Raw genomic sequence first — 19,413 nt, 5'->3', positions numbered from 1 at the left:
CCGATGGCTCAGGCCTACACTGCGGTCCAGCAGGGACCACAAAACCTGAGCTGTCTGGACTGTCGGGACGGGGCATCATCGCAGGCTGCACACCCGCTCAGCAGTTACGGTGCCCCTACCTCAGTGCACTGAATGTCACCATCCCATGGCGGTGTGCCTCTGCCAGCCACAGTGCATCCGGTGTCACCAAGTCTGTGCCCTAAAAGTCATGGACCCTCTATGATTGGGTAACGTGGTGTGGACGCCATCTTGTCACCTCCGGGCCAGTGGAATGTGTTGTCGTAGGCCCCTGGGTCCCCATGCCCATATGCACACCACACGGATACACCCTGAGAGAGGTCAGAAATTGCTTCGAGCACATGCACCTGGCCCTTTTTATTGGCAGGGTTACGTGTCCTGTGACACCTGTGCTGCATGGGTGTGCTGTGGGTGTAAACCAGCCGTTAGGGAGTGGCAGTGGCATGCTGACAACTAGACCTGTGATCAGCAAATCACTACAAGGAAGACTTGGGACATGTAGCGTTGTCATTCCTCCCTGTAAGCGTAAGCAGGGTGGGCTGGCCTGGCGTATGCCAGTCCTGTGTGAGGCTGTGAACAATGACTCCAGGGGGAACCACTGACCCTACATTCATCCATTCTTCCACACATGAAAGATCATGCACATGACATATCTGTGTGGATACGAATGTTTATTGCACATTCAGTGGAGTGTTGCAGCTGTAGCAATACAGGGCCATGCAAAGATGAAAAAATTCCATTTTTGGCATATGGAGGGCAGCCAATTAGAGCCAAGCTCGTGCACCGGAGTTAAGCTCCGCCAACATACGTACTTATCCAATCACTCCGCCAATCCCGAAGCACTTATAAATTCACAATACACTCTCCTTGGAGTACTCTAATGATCCAGTCCCTACCTATGTACTTATACAATGACAGAGACAAACTTACATAATCAACGTTTTCCCCATTGCCAGAGGTAACATGGTTGCGATCACTGTCCACATCACAATGTAATGTGGTAGGGCCAGGGGAAGCATCATGCATATATAATGAATACACGGACACAGTTAGATAGATAGTGGAACTGGGTACGGGCATGTGTGCTCGGCCCCTTCTTATTACTAGGGTCACATGTCCAGTGACGTCTGTGCTGGGTGCGTGTAGGGTGAGTGAAAGCCAGCCCTCAGGGAATGGTTGGTGCTGGCAACAAGTACAACAGTAATCATCGGATCACACACAGAGATTCAATCATAAAAGGTCCATGACTTGTGCTGCACTAAGGTAGGGGCCCCAGATGTGAAATAATACACAATATATTCTATTGTAAAGGGTTTATGACTTGTGGTGCACTGAGGTAGGGGCAGCAGATATGAAATCATACACAAAATATTCTATCATAAAGGGTCCATGAGTTGTGGTGCACTGAGGTAGGGGCATCAGAAGCTTTTCGCGTGTGCAGAGCTAGCGATGATGCGTGGTCCGGGAGGGCCGCACTGGTAGCAATGTCTGTTGCATACTGGACTGCGTCATTTGCAATCGCAACTCGATCTGAATTGTGAGCCCTGCTGTCCGCAATGTAGATCGAAGGCAGTAGTCAGCACAGACATCGAGAAATGCTTTTTGTCACTTCCTCTTGACAAAACCTGAGGGCATTGAGTACAATTCTGTCTGCAATTAATAAATCAAAACTGAATTCAAATTGTGAGCTCTGCTGACTGCAGTGTGGGCGTATGGACCGAAAGATGAAATATATATGGACTACATTGTCGAAATATGTAGGTTTCAGGGACGTTATAGTTAGTTGCCTACTGGACTCTGAAATTAATGAATCAAGACTGAATTTGAATAGTGAGGCCTGCTGACTACAGTGTAGGCCAGAGCCAGCGGTCAGCAAAGGCCCACATCCATGTGGCATTGACTTTAGCTGCACAGATTGGGAGCATTTGGTCTTCTTAACCGATTATACTCTCTTACACAATTTGCATCAGTACTAATCTTGAATTGTGGGCCTTGCTGACCGCAGTGTAGGCCGGAGGCAGTGGTCAGGAAGGGCCCACAGCCACGTGGCATTGACTTGAGCTGCACAGAGTTAGTGGCACCTGAAGCACTCAGCGTATACGCAGCTAGCGATGATGCGTGGTCCGGGTGGGCTGCACTGATAGCAATGTCTGTTGCCTACTGGACTGCGTCATCTGCAATTGCGACTATCTGAACAGTCAGCCCTGCTGACCGAAGTGTAGGACACAGGCAGCGGTCAGCAAGGGCCAACAGTCGCGTGGCGTTCACTTGAGCTGTACAGTAAGTTGCACCTGAACCACTCAGCGTGTGCACAGCCAGCGATGATGCATGGTCAGGGCGGGCCACACTTGGAGCAATCTCTGTTGCCAACTGGAATGCGTCATCTGCAATCGCGACTCGATCAGAATTGTGAGCCCTGCTGTCCGCAGTGTAGATCGAAGGCAGTAGTCAGCAAAGACATCGAGGAATGCTTTTTGTCACTTCCTCTTGACAAAATCCGAGGACATAGAGTACAGTTCACTCTGCAATTAATAAATCAAGACTGAATTCAAATTGTGAGCTCTGCTGTCCACAGTGTAGACTGCCATTCAGTGTTCCTTTGGACTTGCAAGATGAATTTGGTCATTTTACTAAAGCTATAACTGATATAAAACAAGTTCTTGAAGCAAGGATACTAAATGGATATTATGTAGGCTTGAGGGACGTTATACTTAGTTGCCTACTGGACTCTGCAATTAATGAATCAAGACTCACTTTTAATTGTGAGCCCTGATGACTACAGTGTAGGTCGGAGGCAGCGGTCAGAAAGGGCCCACAGCCATGTGGCATTGAGTTGAGCTGCACAGTTAGTGGCACCTGAAGCAAGCAGCGTGTGCAGAACCTGCGATGGTGCATGGTCCGGGCGGGCCCCACTAGTAGCATTGTCTTTTGTCTAATGAATTTTGCCTTAATAAGGCTATGTGGCGATGAGTTAGTGGCACCTGAAGCACTCAGTGTGTGAGCAGCCTGCGATGATACGTGGTCCGGGCAGGCCGCACTGGTAGCAATGTCTTTTGTCTAATGAATTCTGCCTTAATAAGGCTATGTGGCGATGAATTTTGGTGCACTAAGTTAGTGGCACCTGAAGCACTCTGCGTGTGCACAGCCTGCGATGATGCTTAGTCCGGACGGACCCCACTGGGAGCAATGTCTGTTGCCTACTGGACTGCGCCATCTGGAATCTCAACTCGATCTGAATTGTTAGACCTGCTGTCCGTAGTGTACATTGAAGGCAGTTGTCTGTACAGACAAAACTCTGTGGTGCTGTGCCACTGGTTTCGCAGGGGTCCTGTGTTGAGGAGGCCGGCGGTCACAGCAGCGGCCTCATGGCAGGGTGAGGGCCGTTGCTGTGACAGACACGTTGGCCTTCCCAGAAGTGAACCACACCCAGAGCCCTGGCCTATTTATTCACAATCCTACACTGGAGTGGCATATGTTGGACCAGCCCACTCCGCTTCTGCTTCAGCTTCCGCTTACAGGGGGGGAGACACAGCTACATGACCGAGATCTTCCCCACTGCCTGAGGTAACATGGTTGTGTCCACTGTCCACAACACTACATGCACCAGCAGTATATTTACACATAGAGAGGTCTGTGCTCTGCATAATGAGGTCTGTCCAGCACGTCACCGCTACACTTGGCATTATGTGCATTGTTATTGATGGGTAACTTGCGTCCTTCACACATACTTAGTTGCTACATCTCCCAACATTCAGCTATTGTGTGGCTGAGGGGCCATGCCATTTTGGGAAGGTCCGCTGTCCTGTTCTGCGCTGCCTCGGTGGTAGTAGGAGGGAGTCCGGGGGGAGGTCTTGAGAGTGGTGGCGGTGGGTGTTGTGGCCTTCTTGGGGGTCAGAGCTGTATGATCGGTAGCTCTATGACATGTGCTGGTCTTCAGATGTGGCTCTGGGCTGGGCTCCCTTTCATACTGTAGGTAGTCATCCTGCTTTACACCAGTAAAAAGCAGATGTTAAATTCTTACTGCTAACGTAGCTTTTCAGCTGTTTTTCGATCGCATCGCAGATTTAGCTGGTCGTTGAAAATATCGGGAAGTGGTGTTTTCGTGTTATTTTTGCACAAGAACGCCTACTCTGCATATCATTAGCGATACTTGTCGCTCTCATTTGTGGCGATGTGTTTTGAGGAAGTTATCGCTGGAAAACTGGTGGTATCGGCAGTTTTCACCAGGTTGAGAATGGGATAATAATTTAAAATCACAGAAAAAAACATAGGTTTAATGAACATTATAATTAGAAATTAGCATTTAAAAAACCTTTGAAATTCACTGAAAAAAAACATAGGTTTCGGGCACATTATAGTTAGAAATTAGCATTTAAGAAACCTTTGAAATTCACCGAAAAAAACATAGGTTTCAGGGACGTTATAGTTAGTTGGACATTCTTCTCGTACAAAACCATCGAAATTCCCCTGTTATAGTTAGTTCAGCTAACTATAACTCGTGCACTCGCAATGCACTGCTGATGACATCACATATTGCATCTGTAATTACATGGTCAGTGACATCACTGATGACATCACTGATGACATCTCAAATGACATCACTGATGACATCATCCACGTGAAAATCTGATGCACCTCTTCACAGTCTAATATAACCTTTGATACACCCACTGTAAAATACAGACTACCATTTTCAAAACCATTGACACACCAATACCAGTTACTACATACGTACTCACTGATTCCTAGGTCTACACACACATCCACTCATTCACCCATACAATCACACATACATGCAGTCACTCATCAATACAACACTATCATAAGCACTCATACACCCGTCCATGCACTCATACACCACCACTCATCCAGAGTTACTCACACACCCAGTCAGTCATGCAAAGAATCAATCACACTTCCATTTCCTGACCTTTAAAGTTATACACACACCACATCACTTATTCAAACAGAAACAAACGCATACTTACTCTCTTATACAATGACTCATACAAATACACACTCATCCATACAGCCACTTTCTCAATCACTGACTCTCGCTTATAGTCATTTATATACTTCAACTCTCACATACTCTGCCTTTTACATATGTAGTTACTTGGACATGTACCATTCAGACATCCATTCACTCACCAACACACCCATACACACACTCACCCACCCATACAGCTGTTTCCACATGCACTCTTAAACCCATACACACAGTGAATCAACCACTCAAACATCTATGCACAGAGTCACACACCTTCCACCCACCCACACACACACACTCATGCACCCATACAAATACTCAGGCAACCAATTGCTAACCCCTATAGACACTCATGTAGCTACTGACCAACCCATGCAGCAGCTTATACAACAGGCAGACTAATACAGACATTCACACAGTTTAGTCACTAACCCATGCATTCAGTAAGACACATGTAATCACTCACTTAAACAGTCAGTCACACACCTACTAAATCTTCCATCCAGACACTTATACACCCACTCATTCTTCAATACACCTTGGCATATATATATAATACATATTTACACTTTAAAGAAAAACACTGTCACTGGATGATGTCATCAGTAAAGTCATCAGTGATGTCATTTTAGATGCCATCAGTGATGTCACCGACCATTTCATGAATGATGTAATATGTGACGTCATCAGCAGTGCATTGCGGGTGTGCGAGTTATAGTTAGCTGAACTAACTATAACAGGGACATTTCTATGGTTTTGTACGAGAAGAATGTCCAACTAACTATAACGTCCCTGAAACCTATGGTTTTTTCATTGAATTTCTAAGGTTTATTAAATGCTAATTTCTAACTATAACGTGCCTGAAACCTATGTTTTTTTCAGTGAATATATATATATATATATACATATATATATGTATATATATAAAGACAGACAGACAGACAGAGATAGATAGATAGATAGATAGATAGATAGATAGATAGATAGATAGATAGATAGATAGATAGATAGATAGATAGATAGATAGATAGATAGATAGATAGATAGATAGATAGATAGATAGATAGATAGATAGATAGATAGATAGATAGATAGATAGATAGATAGATAGATGGATGGATGGATGGATGGATGGATGGATGGATGGATGGATGGATGGATGGATGGATGGATGGATGGATGGATGGATGGATGGATGGATGGATGGATGGATGGATGGATGGATGGATGGATGGATGGATGGATGGATAGATAGATAGATAGATAGATAGATAGATAGATAGATAGATAGATAGATAGATAGATAGATAGATAGATAGATAGATAGATAGATAGATAGATAGATAGATAGATAGATAGATAGATAGATAGATAGATAGATAGATAGATAGATAGATAGATAATAAAGGGGCATTATATCTAGGTAAAAATGTCAGTTAAAAAATACCGGTTTAAACAAACGAAACCACTGAAATTAACCATTTATAATTATCACGTAACTATAGCTCTTGTCCTAAAGTATTTTTAACTCGCACTACCAACATACTCAGAGTTGTCATCAATTATATCATTTCAGGTGCTGCAGTAACGGCATCAATTGATGTCATTAAACATGTCATAAATGATGAAACATGTGAGCTAATTAGCAGGTCATGGCATGGGATGCATGGGGTTCATAGTCCCATTTAAAGAAAAAACATTTTTGAATGCAGAGGGTCCCAATGGGATCCCCCCAAACAGGTCAAGAGAGGCAGAGTATTTCTACCCTGCAGTTCCCCCCCAGTATTTATTTTTACTTTATGTCAGGATCAGAGAGTGAGTCCATGAGCTCTAAAATGGCTGCCGCTGCCTATTTGTTGATGTGGTGGCAGCCGATCAGATCTAATCTGATCCTCTGCTGCAGCTTCAGGGGAGTGGGCCGTGTCTCGTACTTGGGATTTTCAGAACAGAAAACATGTCTTCAGGGTAGCTCCAGTTTGACTGTTTTACAAAAAAGTTTTCTGTTTTTGAAAAAAACTCATAAGGATGGTGGTCAGCAATCTTTTGTAGGCCACCATCCCTGTGGTTGTAGCCAATCCCAAAAGGTCACAATTTACAACCTGCCTGATAAATATTAATTAGGCAAGTTGTTTTGTGAGGCCGTGTGATTTGTGACGTTTTGTTTACTGACCTTCTAATACATAGGTTGGTTAGCAAAATCAGACTCCAGTCAAACGAAATTGATGCACAATTTGCAGAAGTATTATTTGTACTTAAGGCCCCTAATCATACACAGCTGCTCAAGGTCAGGCAAGGTACCATCTTAAAAAGTAATCATTCATTAAATGATTTACATTGTTTTTCAAATGGCAAGTAGTGCAGTCTGTTAGTGACTAGTCAAATGCTTGGTTGATTAATCCAAGGAAAATCAAATATATACTTAGCTAATGCCAATGACAAACAAATATGCAAAATGATTAATCCTAAACTTTGGCCTAATTTAATATGACTACAAATGAGCATATGAGGAAACTGAAGTTTAGATGAAAATAACCCCGTAAACCTTTGCTTACATTTGTCTCACAGGGAGGGGACAAGTCAGGAGGAAAGAGCATTTGGGATATCAAGAAAAACCTTGTTTGAAGCGCTTTACAGGTAATACTAATTGCATTTTGTTTGTAATTGACTGAGAAGGAATAACACTAAAAGTGTTTTCAAAGATCTGCCATAGGCAACTTGTGCATAATTGTGTTTCTCTTGACGTCCATTATATCAAGTGTGTGTGTTTTATTTCAATTTTCATGTTTCGGTGCGCTTTAACTCGGATGTCAATTATCTACCTGTCTGTTACAATTTCTTCATTTGGCTATGCAATGATAGTCGAGTTCACACAGCAATTTGAAAATCTGATCTGAAACTCGGTGTTCAAATGGTTGTTTCTCAATGGTACATTTTCACTGCGTAGTCAGAAAAAGAGCATTTGCACTCTAGGGTGTTTTCATACATATTGTTACGGAAGTATAGTGTAAATGTATATACAGCAAACCTGCTTTGGGTCATAAAAATCAGGGTTCCAGTGTGGTTGTGCCTTCAAACGGCAGTGAACTGCTAACTCAGTTTGTGAGTAATTAAATTTGCAAGGCACAGTCACGCCCTGGAATTGGTTGATGGTTAAACCCTGGGACGGTAGGAGTAAAGCTCCATGCCATATGGGAATGGGGAGGGAGAAACGGATTTGGTACGGTGGCACAGGAAAGAGTTTTTCCACGGGTCGAAAAATAAGTGAAAACGTAACCAAGCACACATGCAAATATATAAGTGTACACTATGTACATTTAAATGTGTGTCAATGTGAGTACTCTTGGGAATCTGCAATAATTACATCATTTTCAAAAAGCTTTATTTCAACAGATTTGTCATAAAAAGCGCTTGCAGCATAAATTACAAGTTAACAAGAAAAGATTTTTCCATCAAACAGGAACATTCATTTTAAAAGTTATCAATTCATCAGAAATACAGCTAAAAAATCGAATCATATTATTAAAACACTGGAGAACAGCAAATTTACATGGTAAAAACATTAAAATAGGTTGGGGACCACGACTCAGAGGGAAGCGGCCAATGGGTCATACAAATGTCAATAACATTTTTAACAGAAAACAGCTGATTAAAATCAAAACATATAGATTTAAACACCAGCAAAAATAGAAGATGTAAACATTTCGAATGGATGGGCAGCACCAAGGCTCGCCATAAGAAAAAGCATATAGATTTTGCCCCATGCGGTAGTTAAAGCAAAGCCCTGATATGTGGAATTTCAACATATCCAGAGACCATGAAGAAGACATATCATATCATTAGTACAGTAGTAGCCAGCAAGAATTAAATATTGTGCAAATTGCAATGGGTATACAAGCCCTATGCTCGGAAAGAACAATTTTCTGATAACCCAGAGACACCAATGTGGTGCCGATGTTAATGGCATTTAACTTTACATACTTAATTGCTCTCCGGGACAACAAATTTTGATCTTATGCACCATATCCACCTTAGAAATTTGGCTATGGGGATTGTGTAGCAGGTTGCGGGGTCAGTCATCAATATTCTCAAGGCAATGCTATTTTGTCTCCTACCCAAATTCTTGCAAGTCTGCACTAGCCAGACCTTACGGGGAGCTGCATAAGCAAGACAGACAAACAGAATGTGTAGGTGTGTTTCTGAATGCTCAATGCAGAGGGGGCACTTGTTAACTCCCAGTGGTGACCATTTTGCTGTAAAGGTTTTTGGGGGCAGGATACCCACTCTAAATTGTAAGTTAAGTTTACAATCAAGGGGTTCAGTTATAATGTCGCAAAAGAGTTCAAAACGAGGACAGGGTTTTGCTGAAATAAAACTCCCAGTCTGTGTAGTACAATCACTCGTTCTGATAATATTTTACCCCACTTTTTCCCAATATCTTTCCTTTATAACTTCTTTGGATAGAGACTGCGTGCTAGATGGTTTATCCCACAGGTTTGACAAGCCCATAGCTGTCGGTGCCACCATGATGTCTCTGAGTCAGCTTATTTTGTGTAAATGGTCTGCCTCAATAACATCCCTAAGCCCACTTGCATAAGTGATCAGTTCGGGGTGCTCCATATTCTGTGCCAGTATATAATGGGACGAATCCTAGCTAAGTCAACCAGAGAGTTCCTTCTTAGGTCACTGAGCAGTAGGAGGGTAGGGGTGCTTTTGGGGAGACTAGTGAGAGTTCGTAGGAACCTGTCTTCAGCAGATGCTATCTTAGTCATATTCTTAAACCCCCAAAGCTCTCACCCGTACAGGACTGACCTCACCACCTTTGCATTGTAAATCTGTAATGCAGTACTTACTGGTCTTTGTCAAAGAAGTTCTAAATTTTTTGCTTAGGGCTCCTGCCAATTGTCTGTGTTTTAGTGACATCGTTTCAATGTGGGGTCTCCATTTCATCTTTTTCTCCAGAGTAATGCCTAAATAAGTAAAGGCATCCACTTGCTCTAGAGGCACACCCTCTATGATAATTTTTCCCCTAAAAGATCGATGCTTGTTAAAAATCATAAGTTTGAGTTTGGCTCCATTAATCTTTAACCCTCTGAGATTGCAGAAGTCTCAAAATGATGTCAACGCAAGCTGTATCCCGCTAGGTGTTTTTGAAATGATAAGCGTGTAATCGGCAAACATTCAGATACGAACCTTGGCGCCTGCTAGGGTGGGGGCATCAGTGGGTATAAGAGATAAGAATTTAGCAATCTCATTGATAAAAAGGGAGAACAACGTTGGGCCCAGATTGCACCATTGACGCACTTTCTTTTCAACCGGAAATGGGTCTGTGATGTTCCCTTGCGTGCCCCAACGTATATAAGCAAAATTATTCTCGTGTAGGCGAGGTAAGAAGGTTAACAGATCCATCGGCATGGCTAGGTCCCGGAGCACCACCCAGAGCTTGTTGCGGGACACTAAATCAAAATCCAATTTTAAGTCGACAAAAGCGGCATACATGATACCTTCGCCAAGCGCCACTGTTTGCCAAGATATTAGGATACAACAAAAAAATTGATCTATTGTGCTTATGTGCATACAAAACACAGCCTGGTGAGGAGTTAAAATATCATTATCTTCTATCCACACCTTTCCTAGGACAAGTCGTGCTGCCACCTTTTAAAATGAATCAATGAGTCTGATGGGCCTATAATTCCCAGGCAGAGATCTGTCACCCTTCATATAGACTTTTATAATCTCCACCGCGCCCTGAGAGATGGCATTTGCTAATAGCATTATGTACCTGCCTCACTTCTCCTTATCATGTAGAAAGACATTAGTGGGAACGCTATCAATGCACGGGGCTCTCCCCCCGTGATTGCATTAAGGGCGGCCTGAACGTCTGCTGGCCCGAAGAATAGAAAGGGGCCAATTCTAAGGGTTCACATTCCTCCTCAACATTGTTGCTCTACTGAAGGGCAAAATGTTTTACCCAAGATTCTGGAGCAATTTGGCTTTCTGGAGGACGGGGATGTGCACCCCTGCCCCATTTTATAAAAGACCAAAAGTGTTGCAGATTGCTCCTTGTTCATGCTGATTTCAGTTCCTGTCACGTACCTTCGTCCCACTCTTTATTTTGCCTTGGCCTGCACTATTTTATATGCCTTCCTGGCATTCCTTATTGTATTCAAGTTGTTTGGTCTAATGGCTTCCCCTAGAAATTTACGAGCTAATAATTACGTAATTCCAGGAGTAGGAATGGAATTTTTTAATCAAATAAAAACAGAAGACTAAGGACTAGATTTTCAAAATATTCATTATGTGACTACCTAAACCTGGCACAAATCCGCTGCCAAAAGGAAGGGAGCAACGGCGACATGAGGTGGCAGTCCAGCGCCAACGGAGGAGCTGAAGGAAACCCAGGCCACAGTCATCAGTTTGGAGACGGTGTAAGGAGTAGGGAGTACGGACACAGCTCAAAAGGACCTGACACAACATCAACAGGGAGTGCAACGAACAGGGACTGGGGGACGTGGGAGTGAGCACAAGGGCATACATGCACAACAAGGTCTACCACACTGCACGCCCACAATCACCCAGGTCCATGGCCCAGATCCCCTTGGCACACTGCAGCACACACACATAGCATGAACAGCAAACCCACATTGACGATAACGAGGAACAGCGCGCATAGCCGACACTGCAGATTAAAGGACACAACTGACTCCGCACATGCCCAGAAATATGCCTACTACATCTGACGGAGCCGGAAACTGTGAAATGGAAATGTACACGTACGACCTCACATCCGTCATGTAGATCAAAAATACACTGTCCCGCAGAAGAATCCTGCACCCCCCAAACAGTCACAATGTACATTGCCATACAGTCTGCATGCAAACCTGCACAATGCACCAACACATATGTCAACACAAAGTCAGTACGCACCTCCCCTTCACATTGCAGAGGGGCACACAACACATTCATCAGAGCACAGAATACAACACATCAGTGATACCTGAGAGGACCACCACACCGTCGGCACCGACGCCCTACGCCAGCACATAGATATCCCACGCAACCCCCCCCAGGACCCGGACAGCCAAGCTACTCAGAGGAGAACACCGAGCCTGCAACAGACCACACAGCAGGAAGCACCCGCAAGCACAGCTGGCTCACGACACTTCACCCACACATCGCACCTAATGCCATGTTCCTGCACACCAAAAGGAGGTGGCCCAACAGGTGTGGGTGGGGTCCAAAACCATGGACTGCGAACCAGGACACATACGTAGGTGTGTATCACCCTTCAGGGCCCACCAACACCCCACTAAGTAGACCCACACTGCCATAGAGACACATGCAGATGCACATTCACAGTAAAGAACCACTGGCAGGGGCACTCAAACAGTAGTCACACACCCATGTTGGCTCTGTGTACGATGGCCCTGGACACTCCCCTTACGAATTGAGTGGGGGGCGACAAAGCTACATGTCCAAGCTACAACCCGCTGGCTGCGGTAACACATCTGCATCCGATGTACACAGCACAATGTAATGTCGTACGGCCCAGGGCCATCATGCATACAACAAGACCACAGGGACACACGCCAATATCATGTTGAACTGGCTACGGGCACACGCGCCCGGCCCCTTTATTGGCAGGGCCACATGTACAGTGATGACTGTGCTGGATGTGTGTGGGGTGAGTGTAAGCCAGCCCACACGGAATGCTTGGTGCTGGCAACAACTTGAACATTGGACACTAGTGCAACAGAAACAGCAAACACATGGATAACAGAGTCAACTTCAAAGCAACATGGAGGAAGCCGGAATAAGGACAGAGGTCAGGAGGTTCCGTGAGTTGCAGTGCACTGAGGTAGGGGAACTAGAGATGAGCGTGCTCATATGAAGGAAATGCTATGATTGTGTCAGTTCGTGTTAGTCCTGATGCAGATGCAGTGGGGTGTGTTACACCTGCATCAACCTCCTAATCAATGTCCCAGGTCTCCCACAATGTCTGAGGTGACAGTTGCATGCACAGTCCACAGCGCAATACCCAGTAATGGTTCTGGCTGAGTAGCTTGACTACCACCTCCAGTCTGCATTCCTGCCTTGGGGATGTTGCCTCCTGCCCTCCCATTGTCTGTGCCATCTCCCATCCGCACACTTGACACATCTTCCTCTTCATAATCCCAGGTCTTCCCCACTGCAGGAGGTGACATTGCTGTGCAACATCTCCACAGCACAAAAGTCAGTCAGTAACGGACACTGACTTGCGGTGTCACTGGCACCAGGAGTGCTGAGCAGGGTATCAGGCCGATGATGGCATCCACGACCGGTATCAGCAACTCCGCATGTCTGTCAGGCCCACCGTGTCAACTGTGGCAGATGGCTGTTGGAGGTGGTCCTTGCGGTGGTGGCGTGTGCCTCCTGCGGTGATGCCACATCCAGGCCGGTCAGGTCTCAATTTGGTGTGTCAGCCCTGGTGGGACGCAGTTGGGGCCGGAGACTGCATACAGCGCTGGGCCACAGAGACATGGCATTGATGACTCCAAGGCCAATGCTTCATTGGCCATCCTATTTCTTGGAAGGGGTCCACGGCCAGACCAGCACAGAGTTAGTGGCCCCGGATGCACTGCGGCCAGCACAGGCACCCAGCCACAGGACATTGACTTGCGTTGCAGTCAGATGGGCCATGCGACCTGAGCAGGTCCTCATCAAGGTGTATGTTGCAGAGCGTTTCGGGGGACAGTGGAAGCTGTCCTCCAGGGCATTATGCGGAAGGTCTGATGTCATCTGGAAGCAGCAAATAGAGGAGTGGAAAGCGCAAACCCAGTTCACACCAACAACTCGGTATCAGCAGCATGCCGATGAAAACTAGCCCCTAGTCCATAGACTCAAAACGCCACAAATGTACAATCAGTGAGTGTCCATGAATGTCGGGGAACAGATTTAGTGGCACAGGTCCTGAGAGGGTGTGCAGACGGTACACTGATATGAACTCCATCATTGCTAAATCAAGACTCTGTGAACTACTGCCCTGCAGTGTAGGCCGGAGCCAGTGCCCAGCAGAGGGCCACAGCCACATATCGTGGGCTCTCGTGGCACAGAGTCAGTGACACAAGGGCAGTTGTGGGTAGTGTTTGCTCACATACGTAACAATGATCCTGTTCCCTCTGGTCTGTAACGCGTCATATTCTTACACATCTCCGTGCGTGCAATAAAATGCATTCATCCTTGGAATGACCGATGTTCAGTACCAAATGTGTGACCTAGTTCGCCGTGGTGTCGGCCTGAGGCAGCGGTCAGAACTGGCCATTCACCGAGTGTCGCCGGCATTGGTTGGATGGCCCCACCAGCTTGCGTAGTTCAGGTTCAGTTGCACCACATGTTCGGTCACCTCTGTGACTGTGACCCGACTTTCGTCCGGACTGAGACGCATCTTCCTAATACTCCTCTCTGTGTGACCACTGGTGTGGACTCTCCAATTTGTGATTTGCGACTAGGTGCTGGATGTGAGACCTACTGGTCCGCAGCGTAGTCCTGGTCCCCCATCCACGTGTCGCCGGCTGGAGTTGTACAGGGTTAGTGGCACCACATGTCGCCAGCTGGCGTTGAACAGGGTTAGTGGCACTACGTGTCACTGGCTGGCATTTAACAGGGTTAGTGGCACCACATGTCGCCAGCTGGCATTGAACAGGGTTAGTGGCACCACGTGTCGCCGACTGGTGTTGAACAAGGTTAGTGGCACCACATGTCGCTAGATGCTCATATGGAACTATGCATCACTGATCGGGGTGAGTCTGCTGCTGTGGCCACTGGCCCTGAATTGGGGTCACTGCCATTTATGAATCTGGACACATTTTCGCACATATGACCAACTGGGCCGAAGAGTAGTCTGAAGGCGGCAGTAGAGTATGTCAACGAGAAAGGAGGGGTATTCACAAAAATGATAGGATGCTGGTTTAATAGAGACTAAACTAACCTTCAAAAAGGAAAAGAAAGGAGAAAAAGGAGGGGGGAAGATCTTTGTCTTAAAGATGAGAACCCTCACTCACCCAAAGGTGACATGCTTCATCATTGGGTCCCCTCTTGCACACAGTTACCGCAAGGTATCCAGTGTGGGCTACAACGAGAAAGGAGTGAAGCGGGCCTGTGTCATGGAGGCCATGATGGACTAAGGAGGCCGCCAAGGTCGCGGCCCTTGGGCTTGGAGCTTGCGCTGGCATTTGGTGGGCCCTCCTTGACACACGCCGGTGTCGGCAGGTGATCAGTGTGGCCTGGCTGCTCAGGGGCAGGCCTATCAGGTTTGTGGTGCAGCGTGCCGGGGTCCAGCAGGCGCACAGCTTCGCAGGCAACTCTGCTCACGAGGACAGCATCGGCCTCATGGCGGGGTGGGAGGCGCCGCCCTGGCAGAGATGTTGTGCTTTCCAGAAGAGGACCATGCCCAGGCCTACGTGCTTTTTATTCACACCCTAATGCTGGCGTGGCGTACGTCAGGCCATCCCACTCTGATCATGCTTGGGGAGGCTGTAACAGGCAACATTTCCGCAAGGTCCCCCACTGGCTGGGGTGAAATGGTTGTGTCCACTGTCCACTAGACTCCATACACCAGAGGTATGTGTCGCCATGGATATGGGTGTGTTCTGCATTCTGCGGTCTGTCCAGCACATCTCCACCACTCTTGGCATTGTGTGCTTTCCCAATCGTGGTTCTACTGCATCCTTCACACATGCCTTTTTGCCACCTCTACCCACGTTTGGATGTTGTGTGGCTGAGGTGCCATACCATTGATCGGACATGTACAGGACTGGCCCAGGTTAGCATTGTTAGTTGTTACGTCATGTCTGGTGGGTGGGCATGTTGTTGTTCATGTTGGTAGTAATTTTGTGATGTGTGCATTGCCAGAGTTGTGAGTTGCATGGTTGTGGAGTTGAGGTGAGTAGGGTGTTCATTTGAAACTTGCCAAGGGGCTGTGCATTTCCATTGTTGCCATCCTGGGTAGGCTGGTTGATGATGGACTGTCAGAGGGTGAAGGAATCATGCACACTGGCTGTGTTTTTAGGGGCGACGTTGTTGGAGGTTCCACGGTGTTCTGATGTTGCCTGCACATTGATGTGAGACGTGGGCTTCCTGTTGCGTTGATTGTGTGCTGTGTCACCAGTGGGCACAGGTGGGACAGGCGTGCTGTGGATTGCCCCCAACACATGCGTGCATCCTGCTATGTTGGTGCCGTAGGCCTGTTAGGCGATGATGGTCAGGATGCATGGGATGGTTGTCCCTTTCAGCCTGTAGTGGACGGTGACATTATCAGATGTTGGGTCTGTAAGGCTGGTGCGTTTCCTGGGGGTCCACTTTCTTTATCTGCGCTGCCTCTGTAGTTGTCCGGGGGGAGTGTTCCAGGTGTGGGGTGGGGTCCTGGGGTGGTGTTGGTGGGTGTTGTGGCCCTCTTGAGTATCCAGGCCGCAGGAGGAGTGGCTCCTTGACATCTGTTGCACTTCCGATGTGGCCCTGGGCTGGTCTCCCTCTTGTGGTGCTGGCTGCTGTCCGACTTAACACCAGGTCAGAGCAGGTGTAGATTTCCTGGTGCTAACACGCCTTATCGCTTGTTTTGTGATTTTATCGCTGATCTATCTGGTCGTTGAGAATGTTAAGGTGTGGTGTGGTTGCGGCTTTTGGCATGGGAAAGCCCACTCTGCATCTCATTAGCGATAGTTGCGGGGGTCCTCTGTGGCGTTGTTTTTTGCGGCTGCTATCGCGCGTAAAAATGGTGCTGTGGGCTGTAAGCACCAGCTTGTGAATGGGGAGGTAAATTTATAACGACTTTGGCTACGATGAAGTGCCGTTAATTCGGCGATAGCTCCTTGTGAATATGGCCCTATGTTTTTTGGGTAAAATTGGCATCAACAAAAGTTTTCCTATGCTAACATCACCATTCTCTCTGCCCGTAGGAGCTCTAGACTTGCAAATGAAAATAATTTTGTATCGCAGTGTTTTTAGTTTTGAAACATTTTTCCTATCGGTAGTCCATTTGTTCTCTTTTTTGTGGTTTTAACATGCTTTCAGTTTGTACTGGAGTCAGGTGTAAAAAACCAATGGATGAACCTGGAAAGCTGTCCATTTCTGAATACCAGACAAAAGTTTGAGCTCAGCAAGGGGCCATTTGCATAGATTGCTCATTGTTCTCTATGAGAAAGCAACTGTGGAAATCAACAAATACTAAAACAAGTTTTAAAAAATATTAATTGGTGATAGCATTTTCTTCTTCTATTTTTATTTTATGTCACCATCAGAAGCGGGTGAGTTTTACTGGGAACTGGACTTGAGGCTCTCCATCTTAAGTTGCTGAAAGTCTGAACAAAAGCTGATTAGTATTGGTCAAAATCAGCACAGTATAGTGTAATCATGAGACATATGCAGGGACGTAACAAAGGCCCCCACAGGCACCCCGGTGTAGGGGGGCCCTCAAGCTGCAGGGGACCTCTTAGCACAGTACTCAGGCCTGAGAGCTCTGGATTAAATCCGGAGCAGGGGCCCCTCTGTGTACCTGGCAGGGGGGCCCCCTCAACTTTTGTTACGCCACTGGACATACTCTAATCTCTTGTGCTGTTAAGCCATCTGATACACCATAACCCCAAAATATCTACATGAATTTTGCTCTTCATTTACTATTTTTTCCAATTCTTTAAGAGCAACTTTGCAAAGTATTTAGGCACATTAAATAAAAGGGAAATAAGTCAATAATTTGCTGGATTTTCGGCCTTTCCCCTTTCTGGACTTGATGAATTATTGTCCTAATCCCCCCCCCCCACTGGAGTCTGGAATTTGTTCATTTACTACACAGTGGTTGAATAGAGGGTTTAATACATCCTCACAGAATTCTGAATTAGATTTCAGCAAGTGCTGCATAACCCATTCGGTTCTGGGGCACCATTGGTGTTTTTATTCAAAAAGAGATCTTCTTGGGTGTACGCTGTCAGGGGGACAAAGTTATTTTCTTGTGATCCCAAATGATCTTTTTTAGCTTTATCATTCCCTCTTTGAAACAAATAAATGAGCGTGACTACTCTAAATTGGGCAGATGGCCTGATACACCTACACCAATGGTCCCAACTCCATCGGGTCATTGGGTTAGGGCTTTTGATGGCAGAGCCAGCGGAGGCACTGGCATCAGAAACATGACATTCCTCCTGCCTCAAAATCAGTTTGACGGACAGCGTACTCTGCTACACCTTTGGAGGAATACCCGGATGCACTGTCCTCCAAACTCTAAATTAGGCCCTAAATCCTCTTAATAGATGGGGGGTATGGTTGTCAAGGAAGATGGCGGTTTGAGGTGGAGCTCCAACAACAGACCCCCACAGGCACAATGATCTTGTTCACCTCTGCAGTCCATACACCATCCAGAAATTTGCAACGGTACCTGAGACACTGGGGGGCACTGTTAGACAGTGAAGCCCCCGGCCCCAGGGGACCTAATACAAAGAAACAAAGTGGGAGCCGAAGGCACCGTGCCCCATAACAAGGCGGTGGCTGCTCATGCTGCTGAGTGGTGATAACTGCAGGAAGGTGGGGGTAGCCTTTGAGCAAAGAGGCAAGCACCTGGATAGATGCCCCAAGGGCAGCAATCCTGGTGCATCGCATTTGTCGGGGTCAGTGCAGTGGAGGCTGAGTGGTGGTCTTTGCGGAAGACAGCATCCCAAAGGAGCAGCGAGATGTGGTGGCAGGGTACAGGTGGCAGACTCTCAGAATACAAGTGCAGCTGCAAGACCCTATGAAGTGGAGACTACATTGCCCAGCCAAGAGGCCCAGGGCTGGGGGACAACTGTAAGGGGTCACTGTGTGTAACAGGACTGTGGTTCCAGGCCCCCAGAGGGTCACTTAACAGAAGGCTTTTTGCTGCATTGTAATAACTACAGTGCAGGGTTATTGTGCCCCCCCTTTGGCGGCTACAGAGTTCTACTTGAGTGGGCTTAACCGCTGGCAGTCGCCACCCAGGCCATTGGGTGGCTCCCCATGTGGCATGAAATTATAGTGCACCACATGACCTAAAAAATGGTACAGGGCAGCAGCAGCACATGCCAGATGGTAACCACCAAGACAGGAGGTGACTTGGAAATGGCAGATCATACAGAGAGGATCCTAGTGGTGATTTGTGATACCGAGACTGTCATGGAACATAAAATAGAGGTATAGTGGCTATGGATGTAGGGCTTCTCTGCACAGACCACACAAAGCAGGTGGACAGAGTGAAGGAGGCAGAGGACATGATAATGCAGGCTGCACCCATGGTTGTGGATTGAGGGGCCAAAATATAGCAAATGCCAAAGTACATTTACAATCTGACAGCCAGGCTGGATGATGCTGAGGTTCGCTCTTGCCACAATCATACATGGCTGAGTCCCTGAAAAAATGGAAGGCCTCAG

General features: G+C 46.6%; 1 protein-coding gene across 1 annotated transcript in view; it reads left to right on the top strand.

Annotated features, from left to right (window-relative positions):
* LOC146805009 (acetylserotonin O-methyltransferase-like) overlaps nucleotides 1–19,413 on the top strand; it is a 791,837-nt gene that overhangs the window by 234,096 nt on the left and 538,328 nt on the right. Inside the window, exon 4 of the mRNA XM_085622162.1 lies at nucleotides 7,574–7,642. Coding sequence (XP_085478288.1) covers nucleotides 7,574–7,642 — 69 coding nt within the window. The remainder of the gene's footprint in view (nucleotides 1–7,573; nucleotides 7,643–19,413) is intronic.

The sequence above is a fragment of the Triturus cristatus genome, chromosome 8 (genome assembly GCF_964204655.1).
Source record: "Triturus cristatus chromosome 8, aTriCri1.1, whole genome shotgun sequence".
NCBI lineage: Eukaryota > Metazoa > Chordata > Amphibia > Caudata > Salamandridae > Triturus > Triturus cristatus.
This window is presented reverse-complemented; position numbering and strand designations above follow the sequence as displayed.